Here is a 14,218-nt window from a genome sequence, read left to right as displayed (position 1 = left end):
AGGCTTATGAATTTAAAACCTGGCAGACTGGCTAAGTGTCCATGGTAAAGCTATACAATTGATAGCAAAGCAGCTGATAGAAATAAGTACAAGATGTGTAATACTTGAGGAAAAGGAGAGCATTACTTCAGATGTGAGTTCCTGAACTACTGTAAAATCTGTGGAAATTGTCATGAAAGAAGCCTGTCCTAAGGGTTCTAAACCTAATGCATGTAGCAAACAGATCCATTACTCTGTCAAATGGCCAGAAATTGATTTTGAAGTGCCTATATACTGTATATAAAGCTAATTATGATGCAAAGGAAGGTTTCAATCTTACTTGACGTTGAATCTGTAGAAAACTAATATGCCAAGATGCGCAAGTTACAAGCAACCCACATCCAAACATATGAACAATGACCGAAAGGTAACTGTCCTCTGATCTACCCAGCCTGTCCCACACAATTGTGATACTTCATGGATCACAACATATATACACTCTCCACCCAGCTTATTCACAATCTATATTAATGATTTGGATGAGGGGACCAAATATAATATATCCAAGTTTCCTGATGATACAAAGCTAGGTGGGAATGTAAGTTGAGGAGGATGCAAAGCAACTTCAAGGATATAGACAGGTTAAGTGAGTGGATAAGAACATGGCAAATGGAATATGTGGAAAAATGTGAAGTTATCAATTTTGGTAGGAGAGTATTTTTTTAAATGGTGTGATTGGGAAATGTTGTTTGAGGAACCTGGTTATCCTTGTACACAAATCAAAGTTAATTGTTTGCTGTATCTGCATGTTAAGAAAGCAAATGGTATGTTAGCCTTTATTACAAGAGGATTTGACTAAGAATAAAGATGTCTTACTGCAATTATATAGGGCCCTGGTGAGATCACACCTGGAGTATTGTGTACCGTTTTAGTCTCCTTACCTAAGGAAGGATAGACTTGCCATAGAGGGAGTGCAAAAAGTTTCACCAGACTGATTCAGGGATGGGGGTTGGATTCTCCTGAGGAGAGTTTCATAAGAAATAAGAGTAGGCAATATGGTCCCCCAAGCCTGCTGTCATTCAATACGATCAAAAGTAAACTAGAGTAGTCTGTCTGGCTCAATTGTTTTACCAGTAACCCACTGAGCCAGTTTCTCTGAAGGAACGATAACTGGATTTCCAGAGCTAATGTTCCTGTCCAGCCTATTTGAAACCAACCCAAGAGCCCACATAATTTACAAACCTTCATTTAAAAACACACACAAATTGTTCATTCAATTTCTTTTTATTGCATTTCACACTCTGTTCAGTGAAATAGCGAGTGTATAAATATACAGTGGAAATAGCAACTCTCAAGCCTTGTGACAGGGTATGTCAATGAACAGTGTTTGCAAGACTTGCAGTCCTTGAAATTATAGTCTGATGACTATAATGAATTACCACCCGTTATATTGAGGTGCAGCTTCATAACTCAGTATGCAATAATTAAGCAACAAGAACTGGAAACTGAACAGACTTGACTAATTTCTCAGCAAACAAAGATATCCTAACTGGTCTCATCATATCAGACACGGTACTTTCACAACAGGTTATTAAAAAGTAATTAAAGTAACCTGTGTATGACATACAAGGCTGTTGAGGGATGAAATGTAAGCAGTTAAAGGGAAACATCCTTTTTAATTAAAAAAAAGACTGGCATATCCACAGCAGTTCAATATGCACAGTACAACACTCCTTACATTCCTTCCTCTACCAAGACCATTTATTCTTTTCTATATAAAACTGATCACCTCCAGTTACAATACTATGAAAACAGACAACAAAACTTGATACTAAAGCAAATGCCAACCTTCATTCCACGCAGAAAAACAATACAGTAGATTATGGGAGAGGGAGGAAAGATAACTCGGCTACTTATTTTTAATCCGGTGCCATGTACCTTCAATTATTTGTGGCTGCCCAAATTGCAACAATTCACTATTTTAGGGGGTGGGAGAGAGGAAGCATTGCTTTTTCGTGCAATGCATTCTGGGGAACTTGTCACAGTTCACAATTTGTACTCTGTTTCTGCACTTAAAATTTTTGCATCAGCTAACACATGGAAAAGAAAAACAGGTTTGTTTTAAGAGCTCAAAATGCTCAGAAAACTAGTTACCAACCCATCATCCATCCCAAAATTAACCACACAAAGAATCAGTAGTATTCCCTCAGTGCTTAAAAAGACCACTGCCTTTGCTATAATGCTGCTTGTTCTTTTGAATATAGTTTATATTTATGCCAAAACAGGTCCATTATCTTGCAGGTTTAACAAAAGCTATTATATCACAATCTGGTTATCTTGAATGCACGATTCAGAACACGTAATAGATTGCTCAAATTAAATAAAAATGCAGGGTGGCATTTCCCCTAAATTATAAAGTTGGTGGTAGTGTTTATTTATGGACCTTGGACCCCTTATTGCAACATGAAGCCTGACAGTGGTGTCAGTTCTTCTGAAGTTACTGTTCTTTGTAAGAAGTCAATACTGCATTGTGCTATATGAATGCAACTGAGCATTTTATTGTTTTTTTCTCTCCACTACTCCCAAAACTTGTATTTACACCCAACACCACCATTAAAAAAAACATTACCGTACACAAGTAAATTCAAACAATTTAAATTTAATATGGGGGAATTACAGATAAATGTAACCGAGAGTGTAGATGTTGTACAGCAGCATTAACTGATGCTACTTCTTGTCCGTGATCAATCACAATCTGCCTTGAAGTAATTTGGACAGAAAGCATCTCTTTTTGTTGCCCAAACACAGGATTTATTTAATTGTTTTGAAGAATACTGAACCTAAAATATTTTCCCTTTAACATATGATCCAAACTATTTTAATTCTGACCAACACTTGACTGTTGTAAAATACAAACAGGTGCATAGGTGGAAATTGATGGTAGCATTCTAAAGGAAAAATATGATGCGTGCAATCTTGAAGATTGGGATTCTTTAAAAAGGCAGGCAATGTAGCTTTGTATTAATAGCTGTCAATAACCATCAATGCAGGCCAACAAAAAAAAACACAAAACAGGAACACAGCACTCTAGCAGAACGCGAGCGACTTAGTAAAATGCTGTAGACATTTTATTATCCAGCATTCTAATTACTAGCAGAAAGCTTGCTCGGAAAGTTCACAACAGAGTCTTGCAGTGTCAGCAATCGCCACATTTTGGGGTGGTGGGTGGGGGCTAACAGCAAATTTTTTAAAAATTACCTTTTTCGGTGAAACAAAGCCACAAGCAAAACTATTTTTTTGTAACAAAAACATTTAACTCAAGTCCCAGTTGTATCAATTATTTGCAAAGTTAGGGAAGGGGTTTAAAAAAAATGACTACATTTGCCAGAGAGAGGTTCAAGAATACCAGGTTCAGGTTACTCCATTCACCATAAAAAGGGGAAAAAAGCTGCCCTGCGGAGTCCATGACGTTAAATTTTACATAGCAGTTTGGGTATATGATTGTTGCACCGTTAATCAATGTCCATCTCTGGTAGAGTTTGTTGGTGCTGTTCTGCATTTTTCTGGGTACTCTCAGTGGTAGCAGGTGTAGAGCCCTCAGAGTCAGCACTTGGTTGTCCATTCACTGGTCCATTCTGTTCTCCCTCTTTCTCTTCCTTTGGAGGCTCTAATTTAGGCTTTGGTTTGCTAACAATGGGGTTGCAAAAATTGACCAATTCCTGGAGACAGAAAGTGAAAACTATTAAGGCTGCTGGCAGCATTATTTTACAAACATATGAAAAGGGTGAGAAAAGAAATCACTTGCAATGCTAACTCCTGGAGGAAGGGGTGGAATGAGAAAAAAAACCATAGGGCAATTTCAGGAAAAATGTGGAAATGCATGCTCGATTCGAAGATAATAAAAAAAAGGAAACCATGCTTACTCAACACATTAGACGTACTTAACTAGTCTTCTTCCGGATATATTAATTTTCTTTGGAGCACAGAACTGAAAATAACATTTTTATCTATTGGACCATTTCCTTCCCTCTGAACCTCCCACCTTTCTCCTCCTTTAAGATGCTCCTTAAAACCTACCTCTTGTCCAATCTTCTCTAATAGCTCCTATGTGGCCGAGTCAAATTTTGTTTGACAACACTCCTGTGAAGCGCCTTGGGACATTTTAACTATGTCAAAGGCGCTACATAAATACAAGTTGTTCTTCCAAAAGTCAGACATCCTTCTCCACTTTATCTCTCACATCCTTCAATAACTCGGTCTGCAGAAAAAAAGTTATCCACCCACTGCTTTCCTGGGCAACTCTTCGTGTTATCAAATTCTCCACGATGCTATATTAACTGTATATTGACCTCAACAAAGCTGTGACATTTTGATTTTGGAGGCTTGAGCATCAATAGTTTTCTACTAATTTAAGAAAATCCAATACAGCATGTGCGCCGCACAAATCATCCAAAATAATTCTGCTAAGAGTACAGGAAAATATAATATAAAATATAATACTCATAGTAAGAGCCTACATTATATTTTCCTGTACTCTTAGCAAAACCAACTTTTATAGTATCTTTGTTGGGATGTTCTGTGCCTTCAGGTACAGTATTGCTTTCACCAGGTTATGTAGACTTAGCAATGCTAACAAAATGATTATGGAAAATATACTATGTCATCATCATAGGCAATCCCTCGAAGTGAGGATGACTTGCTTCCACGCCAAAAAGGGATGAGTTCACAGGTGTTTCAGTGAAGGACCTAATATTCCAGATTCCGAACTACATCTTGGAGAGTGGAAGATGCCTGTGCTTGGATCTTTTTAACATGTGGTGGCTGTTGCACACCAACCACCACACAAGCTCGACACAGCTAGGTCTTGGTCCAGTGACAAGGATTATCCCAGACGACTGAAGACCAGCTCTGCTGCATGGACCGAGCGCGCACATATAGCAGTGTGGCCTGGTCCATGCTGCCCCTGGGCCCTTGCCCCTTCTGGGCCCCAGACTCACGCCTCTCCTGGGCCCTGGTCACTTCCATCCACAAACTCTTGCTCCTTCGCCCCTCCTGCTGTGCCTGCCCGCACTGCAATCAGCAACCTGGCTTCGCAGCCGTTGCCCTCCTGCAGTGGTACGCCGCCGCACGCTGCTCCCGCTGATGGTCCCGCAGGCCGGGACCATGCCGTCGCACGCTGCTCCCGCTGATGGTCCTGCAGGCCGGGACCATGCCGTCGCACGCTGCTCCCGCTGATGGTCCTGCAGGCCGGGACCATGCCGTCGCACGCTGCTCCCTCTGATGCAGCCTTTCAATCACAGTAAATCCTCTTCAATTCACTAACATGGCCTTTCGATGGCTGTGCATTTGCTGAGTAAATATACTATGTAGTATTCCAGATGACAATCACGAAGGCACCAGTTTGTTTTGTTCACCTCTTGCAACTCCTTTTCCAAGCTAGTGAAAAAAGAATGCCACATTCCAAATTTTGTTCCAGAGATGGGTAGATGCGAGCTCAGGCTCCAGGGAAGGAAATAGTGCTTGAGGAAACCCCACTTGAAATCAGGTTAGCAGAAAACACAAGTAACCTAAATAACAGGCAAATTTGCTTCACTGAATGCTGTATTTACACCATACATTCTCTAAGATACAATACCAAAGAGCAAAATAATTTTGCAAAAATAAAAATCCTCAAGCATCATTCCCATCATTTATTTGCCATCCATGGGAATAGCAGTACAGCAGTTCGAGAAAAAAAAAATCTAACCATAAAACTATTCTAAGAACATAAATAAGAGCAGGAGTAGGCCATTCGGCGCCTCGAACCTGCTCCGCCATTTAATAAGATCATGGCTGATCTGATCTTGTCCTCAGCTCCACTTCCCTGCATGCTCCCCATAACCATTCACCTCCTTTTCATTCAAAAATCTGTCTAACTCCACCTTAAAATATATTAAATGACCCAGCCTCCACATCTCTCTGGGGCAGAGAATTCCATAGAATTACAACCCTCAGAAGAAATTCCTCCTCATTTCAGTTCTAAATGGGCGACCCCTTATTCTTAAACTATGCTCCCTAGTTCTAGATTCCCGCACAAAGGTAAACATACTCTCTGCATCTACCTTGTCAAGCCCCCTCAGTATCTTATATGTTTCAATAAGATCACCTCTTATTCTTCCAATGAATATAGACCCAACCTGCTTAACATTTCTTCAGAAATCAACCCCTTCATCTCTAGTGAATTTTCTCTGAACTGCCTCCAATGAAAGTATAGACCTCCTTAAATACGGAGACCTAAACTGTTTGCAGTACTCGCCGTGTGGCCTCACCAATACCCTGTACAGTTGTAGCAGGGCTTCTCTGCTTTTATACTCCATCCTCCTTGCAATAAAGGCCAACATTCCATTTGTCTTCCTGATTACTTGCTGTACCTGCACACTGTGTTTCACGCACAAGGACCCTCCGTTCTCTGTACTGCAGCATTTTTGTAATCTCTCCCCATTTAAATAATAATTGGCTTTATTATTTTTCCTGCTAAAGTGGATAACCTCACACTTTTCCACATTATACTCCATTTGCCAAATGTTTGCCCACTTAGCCTATCTATAGCCCTTTGCAGATTCTGTGTGTCCTCCTCACAATTTGCTTTCCCACCCATCTTTGTATCATCAGCAAACTTGGCTACATTACGCTCAGTTCGTTCATCCAAGTCATTAATATAGATTGTAAATAGTTAAGACTCCAGCACTGATCCCTGTGGCATCCCACTAGTTACCGTTTGCTAACCGGAAAATGACCCATTCATTCCGACTCTGTTTTCTGTAGTTAGCCAACCTTCTATCCACGCTAATATATTACCCTCAACACCGTGAACTTTTATCCTTGTGCAGTAACCCTTTATATGTGGCACCTTATCGAATGCCTTCTGTAAATCCAAATACACCACATCCACAGGTTTCCCCTTATCCTCCCTGCTCGTTACATCCTCAAAGAACTCCAGCAAATTTGTCAAACATGATTTCCCTTTCATAAAACATGCTGACTCTGCTTGACTGCATTATGATTTTCCAAATGTCCTGCTACTGCTTCCTTAATAGACTCCAGCATTTTCCCAACAGATGTTAGGCTAACTGGTCTACAGTTTCCCTCCTTTTTTATATAAATAGGGGCGTTACATCTGCAGTTTTCCAATTTGCTGGGACCTCTCCAGACTGCAGAGGATTTTGGTAGATTACAACCAATGCATCCACTATCTCTGCAGCCACTTCTTTTAAGATCCTAGGATGCAGGCTATCAGGTCCAGGGGACTTGTCCATCTTTAGTTCCATTATTTTACCGAGTCCTTGTTCTTTAGTGATAGTTTTACATTCCCCACTACCTATAGCCCCATGATTATCTATTATTGGCATGTTTTTAGTGTCTTCTACCGTAAAGACCGATACAAAATATTTGTTCAAAGTCTCTGCCATTTCCCTGTTCCCCATTATTAATTCCCCAGCCTCATCCTCAAGGGGACAAATATTTACTTTAGCTATCCTCTTCCTTTTTATATAGCTGTAGAAGCTCTTCCTATCTGTTTTCATATTTCTTGCTAGTTTACTCTCAATCCATTTTTTAAAAATTCCCAATCCTCTGGCCTCCCACTAATCTTGGCAACATTGTATGCCATTGTTTTCAATTTGATACCATCCTTTACTTCCTTAGTTAGCCACGGATGGTTCTCCATCCTTAGTCTTTCCTTCTCACTGGAATGTATTTTTGTTGAGAGTTATGAAATATCTCCTTAAATGTCTGTCACTGCTCATCAATCATCTTACACTTTAATCTATTTTCCCAGTCTACTGCCTTCATACCTTTGTAATCGCCTTTATTTAAAATCAGGACACTGGTTTGAGACCAAACTTTCTCACTCTCCAACTGAATTTGAAATTCAACCATGCTATGATTACTCGTTTTTGGAGGAGCCTTTACTTTGAGATCATTTATTAATCCTGTCCCATTACACAGTACCAGATGGAAGATAACCTGCTCCCCGGTTGGTTCCACAACAGTGTTCAAGGAAACAATCCTGGATGCACTCTATGAACTCTTCATCAAGGCTACCTTGGCCAATTTGATTTGTACAATCAAGATTAAAATCACCATTATTGCCATACCTTTCTTACAAGCCATTATTTCTTGATTTATACTCTGTCCAACAGTGTAGCTACTGTTAGGAGGCCTACAGACTACACCCACCAGTAACTTCTTCCCCATATTATTTCTTATCTCCACCCAAACTGATTCTACATCTTGATCTTCTGAGCCAATATCATTTCTCACTACTGCCCTGATCTCATCCTTTAAAAAGAGAGCTACCCCACCCACTTTTCCTGTCTGTCTATCTTTCCGAATTGTCAAATACCTCTCAATATTCAGTTCCCAGCCTTGGTCACCTTGCAACCACGTCTCTGTAATGGCGATCAGATCATACCCATTTGTGTCGTCAACTCATCTATCCTGTTACGAATGCTGTATGCATTCAGATAAAGAGCTTTTAATTTAGTCTTTTTACTATTTTCCCCCTCTTTTATGCCACTTTCTGATACACTCTTATTTTTATACATTCTGTCCGTTGAACCGTGCTTCTTCCTTTCCTTCTCCTCCAAGTAACCAAACCGGTCACATGTTTCTTGTGGCCTCCAGGAACCTGGAATAGTACCTGCTCAATCAATTTAGGCAAGACAATGTTAAGAAGCCTTGGGGACTCTAATTACAGAGATGGAAACCGAACCTATGGTATTTCATTTAAATAGACTGTAAGGTTTTGCTTACCTTAACTTTCTCTCTGATTTCTGCACATTTTATAAGTGGAGCTTGTGTTAGAGGCTGTTTACTCTGCAAATTCATCTTACTGTTCAACCATTCCATTGCTTCTTGCACATGCTTTCCCACTTTCTCCATCTCCGCTGGATCCAGATGATCATATTGTTCTTCCTAGCAGAGGAGGAAAAGCAAACCACAAAAATCAGACTCACCGACATGAACGTGCTTATTTGAACCAGCTATCCATGAAATTATATTACTACTTTGGAGATCTATTTCAGCTACTTTTTAAGCCACATCATCTGCCATACATTAATGTATGAATTGCTAGGAGAAAAGTTTGCGGATTGCGATTAGTTTGGCACAGTTGATTAGAGTGTCACAGCTCTCTTGCAGTGCTTTAAAAGCACTTCAGTTTTGTTTCTAAAACCTTTTCTCATATGCTTCCTTCCGATTTAACTAATGTACTGGAATTCTTTGAGGATATAATTAGCATGGTGGATAGAGGTGTACCGATGGATGTGGTGTATTTGGATCTCCAAAAGGCACTTGATAAGGTGCCACACAAAAGGTTACTGCAGAAGATAAAGGTACGCAGAGTCAGAAGAAATGTATTATAGCATGGATAGAGAATTGGCTAACAGAAAGCCGAGAGTCGGGATAAATGGGTCCTTTTCAGGTTGGCAATCGGTGGTTAGTGGTGTGCCACAGGGATCGGTGCTGGGACCATAACTGTTTACAATATACATAGCTGACCTGGAAGAGGGGACAGAGAGTAGTGTAACAAAATTTGCAGGTGACAAAGATTAGTGGGAAAGCGGGATGTGTAGAGGACACAGAGAGGCTGCAAAGAGATTTAGATAGGTTAAGTGAATGGGCTAAGGTTTGGCAGATGGAATACAATGTCGGAAAATGTGAGGTCATCCACCATGTGAAAAAAAAACACAGAAAAAGGGAATATTATTTGAATGGGGAGAAATTACAACATGCTGCAGTGCAGAGGGACCTGGGGGTCCTTGTGCATGAATCCCAAAAAGCTAGTTTGCAGGTAATCAGGAAGGCAAATGGAATGTTGGCCTTCATTGCGAGGAGGGATGGAGTACAAAAGCAGGGAGGTCCTGCTGCAACTGTACAGGGTATTGGTGAGGCCGCACCTGGAGTACTGCGTGCAGTTTTGGTCACCTTACTTGAGGAAGGATATACTAGCTTTGGAGGGGGTACAGAGACGATACACTAGGCTGATTCTGGAGATGAGGGGGTTACCTTATGATGATAGATTGAGTAGACTGGATCTTTACTCGTTGGAGTTAAGGATGAGGGGTGATCTTATAGAAATATTTAAAATAATGAAAGGGACAGACAGGATAGAGGCGGAGAGGTTGTTTCCACTGGTCGGGGAGACTAGAACTAGGGGGCACAGTCTCAAAATACGGGGGAGCCAATTTAAAACCGAGTTGAGAAGGAATTTCTTAGAGGGTTGTGAATCTGTGGAATTCTCTGTCCAAGGAAGCAGTTGAGGCTAGCTCATTGAATGTATTCAAATCACAGATAGATAGATTTTTAACCAATAAGGGAATTAAGGGTTATGGGGAGCGGGCGGGTAAGTGGAGCTGAGTCCACGGCCAGATCAGCCATGATCTTGTTGAATGGCAGAGCAGGCTCAAGGGGCTAGATGGCCTACTCCTGTTCCTAATTCTGGTGTTCTTGTGATTCACCTATTTTCCAAAATGGCCCAGTCCTTCCTTGCTTACCCCAGCTTCATCTGCAGCCAGCTCTCCTGCCATCATCTTTTCTATTAAAATGAATATAATTTTTACTCAAATTTGAGCTAAATGCCCCATTCTTACTTCTCCTACATCACAATCATCCAAAAATGTGGTCACCTGCCTGCAGGGATATCTGCAGCTCAGCTGGAACAATCTTGGTTAACTAGTGACAAATCTACATTTTCAGGTTCTCTGGGCTCAAAATTGCCCAGGAGTTGCTCAGTTTTTTTTGGAGCAACTAGATTTTTCTAGAGTATCTTAAAAATCCCCATTTTGCATATTCAATTTGCGCCAGTGTAAGCGAGTTAGTTAGGATTTAAAAAAAAAGTTTAGTTTAGTTTTTTTTCCAAAAAGGGTGCATTACCAGCCACCAAAACCCATTTTGGCCATTTAGGCCACTTTGGACAGCTAACAGCCATTTGTGGCTGCACAGAAAACCCTTGGAGAGTTAAGAAATCAGTGCAGATAGGTACTAATGACTTGACTGAAGAATGTGAATAGGATCAAACGGCTATACAGGACATCATATGACAAACTTCGCAAAGTTAATTTACTATACAACAGAAGCATTCATGGAAGCTTAACCTACAAAAATAGTAAAAAAAAAAAAGAGACAAAACATATTTACATAATTTTTTCAAAATATCCAAATAAAAAAAAAATAGAAGTAGCTCCTGCTCGTAATTCTTATGTTCTTATGTAGGAAAGCATTTTCATCAACAGGGTTAAAGGAAAGTCTTGAGTAAGCTCATTAAAATTACTGGCTACACAGTTATCACTCACAAAACTGAACAGTGGCTGCTGAAAGTTTAAGGCTGCAGAATTTGTATTTGGAATCTTGAGGGGTAACCAGAGAATTAGAGGCTCAAGTTATTGTGATGCTGCAAATGGTGCTAATATAATTGCTTAGAAGGAACATTACAAGGGAAGTCATTTTAATTAAAAATATACTTTTTCTATTTTTGGGGGTTTAAAAAATCATTCTCCAAACAAACAGAAATTAAGTGCTAGTCTTCTTGCTAACAACTCCTGCAGACCAGTTATTCCAGTTCTGAAAAAAGATAAAGCTGCTGGTGTCAGCAGCAAGCTCTTCATTAGTAGCGTGCATCAGCAACCTTCCAAGTCTTGGATGCTGAACCAGAGGCATGAGCAATTAAAAAAAAAAAAAATTAGTAGGGCACATGGTCAGACATCTCTGGATTAATATATACGACCCAGGATGCTGCGATGAACAATATGATTCTCACTAATCTCCAAAGCTACTCGAGTGCCTTTTCTGTTGTTTGGATTCAATAATGCAGGTCTGCAGGCAATGAGCAAAAATACAAGATGTCTGATAGACATATTTTGTTACATTTCCATGCGCAAAGTATTCCGCCTAGGTCTAAAAAAAATGGTTGATACTGTAGCTTTGAGTTATTGCGACAATCTAAACAGGACAATATTTCTCGGTAATCAACTGTGAATTTATCACATTGTTAATCCATGTGTAAATAACAGCGACAGTGCAAAAACATGCGATAATGGAAAAGATAACAGGCTCTTTCAATTGACTTCCCGTGAGCAATGGGAAGGTGCACTAGTACTTATTTAAAAACAAAGCTGCAATTGGATAACCTTCAAGCTCAGGTGGTAAGTTACAAATTGCTCATGCTTCACTCGTAAAGTATGACATTTGAACCCCTCTATTGCAATTCTACCTCCGATATCCTTTGAGATACAGATTAAACAGTATTACTATTAAAAATATTATGAACAGACTTAAATAAACTGCAGTATTATATGTATTCATCATACACATTTCTTTTGATGACAAATGTCCTTGCTCACATACTTTATTTCTATAGGAGTTTATTATCTTCATGTACTGCTGCATCTGTCTTCCCAGCTCATCGAAGGCCCTTGGGCGATCCTCAAACTCTTGATAGCGGTCCCGAATTGGCTGACCAAGTTTCTGTAAAGAGAAATTAAGACATTAATGATTTGATTGCATATTAAAGTATACATGTTCCTTTCAAACAAGGATGCAAAAACTGGCCATTTCGTCCTGATGCTTTGAATTTATACTAGTCTGATGGGATGAAAAATTTATTTGCGTGCTGAAACAGTCCTTAAGAATTTTGGCAGTCTTAACTTGGTTCCAATTTCTGCAACGTTTGCAGCAATACCAAAAACTTTGTGGTATCAAATTTTGCCCACCAGAGTCTCAGAATGATTCCTCAACCTCTGGGTTGAGATTCCTAGTCGTGCAAAGCAAGCACCCAAGTGTGAATTGAGACTATGCTGGGAGCTCGCACAATTTTGGAGGGGGGGGGGGAAAAAGTGAAGTGTGGAGTTAGGAATTGCAGCAACTCTTCGACAATAGCTTTGGTCTTCCCAATGTATTACTGGAGGAAATTGTGGCTCCTCCTATACTGGATGTTGTGCACACCACACAATCTGACAACAGAGGCAGTGCAGGGGTGAAGAGAGCTGCTGGGGACATAGAGCTGGGTGTTGTCAGTATACACATGGAATCTGGCGCCACATCTTCGGCTCACTTCTCCGAGCGATAGCGTGTGGATAACAAAAGGGAGGAGGTCGAATAGATTTTAGGGGACTCCAGAGGTAACAATGCAAGGGTAGGAAGAGGAGTCATTGCTCTGGCTAGGATTGGGTAGGTAAAAGTTGAATCCAGCGAGGGCAGACCCACTCAGTTGAATAACGGAGAGGTATTGGATTAGGATGATGGAGTCAACTAAGTCAATGGCTGCAGAGGGGTCAGGAATGATGAGGAGGAGGGATAGTGCTTTATGGTCAGTTACAGAGGACTTTGATTAGGGCCAATTCAGGGCTGTGGCAGGTGCAGAAAATTGACTGCAGAGATTCAAACATGGAACTGCAGGAAAAATGGACACACATTTGGGAGATGACAACACGTTTGAAGACTGGACAGGAAAGGGAGGTTGGAGATTGACGGTAGCTTGCAACGGTGGGTTTCTTGAGCAGGGAGGTGATGACAGCAGTTTTGAAAGGGAGCGCGCCATTTACAATATTAGCTAGCATGGGGCCAGAAGGGAGGTTCTGTTGTTGGTATGGATCTATTCCTTTGTAATAAGAGGCATCTTATCCTACAAGCAAAGAAGCAGTCATCTATAAGTCACTATATGTGCTCCTTTAATTTACATTTCAAGACTGCTTCTTTGCTTACACAATAATATGCCCCCTAATACAAAAGGACAGAACCATACCAGCAGCAGAGCCAGGGAATGACAAGCCCTTGGCTCCTTTTGAGGCTATACCTTGGATATTTTTGCCTACAAGAGCATGAATTCAGTACAAGAAAGTGAAACTGCAGATCTCCCCCATCTCCCGCAAAAAGCCCTGGGTTGTACCATCCACTGTTCAATGTCTTGCTCAATGACACATGGCATGCACACAACTACAAAAATATTCGCACATATCTTACAAATCAAGGTCTACTCAAAAAGGTGCCTTTTGGAGCCAGCATTCTATTAGTGGCCAAGAATTAGTTGGCAGCTCAAAACAGCCTCCATCCCCCTCATTCATGTTGGCGAGCACCAGGATAGCTAAACACACTCCAGGAGGATGCAGTTAGTGAGCTTCGGTAGGTAGCATTAGATGAGTTGCAATGGATAGGAGCAAACAGCAGCGCCAGAGCAGGAACCTAATGCCCATTTAGCCACATG

The 14,218-nt window shown here is 40.6% G+C and overlaps 1 protein-coding gene across 1 annotated transcript in view; it reads right to left on the bottom strand.

The window, feature by feature from the left end:
• Window positions 1–1,244: 1,244 nt before the first annotated feature.
• Window positions 1,245–14,218, bottom strand: part of LOC139258434 (heat shock 70 kDa protein 4-like) — a 54,029-nt gene continuing 41,055 nt past the window's right edge. The window contains exons 15-17 of the mRNA XM_070874787.1: window positions 12,364–12,483; window positions 8,773–8,934; window positions 1,245–3,698 (exon numbers count right to left, since the gene is read on the bottom strand). Coding sequence (XP_070730888.1) covers window positions 3,492–3,698; window positions 8,773–8,934; window positions 12,364–12,483 — 489 coding nt within the window. The 3' untranslated portion in view covers window positions 1,245–3,491. The remainder of the gene's footprint in view (window positions 3,699–8,772; window positions 8,935–12,363; window positions 12,484–14,218) is intronic.

This window comes from Pristiophorus japonicus, unplaced genomic scaffold (genome assembly GCF_044704955.1).
Source record: "Pristiophorus japonicus isolate sPriJap1 unplaced genomic scaffold, sPriJap1.hap1 HAP1_SCAFFOLD_986, whole genome shotgun sequence".
Taxonomy (NCBI): Eukaryota; Metazoa; Chordata; class Chondrichthyes; family Pristiophoridae; genus Pristiophorus; species Pristiophorus japonicus.
Note: the sequence above shows the minus strand (reverse complement) of the source record. Positions and strands in the feature narration are given on the sequence as shown.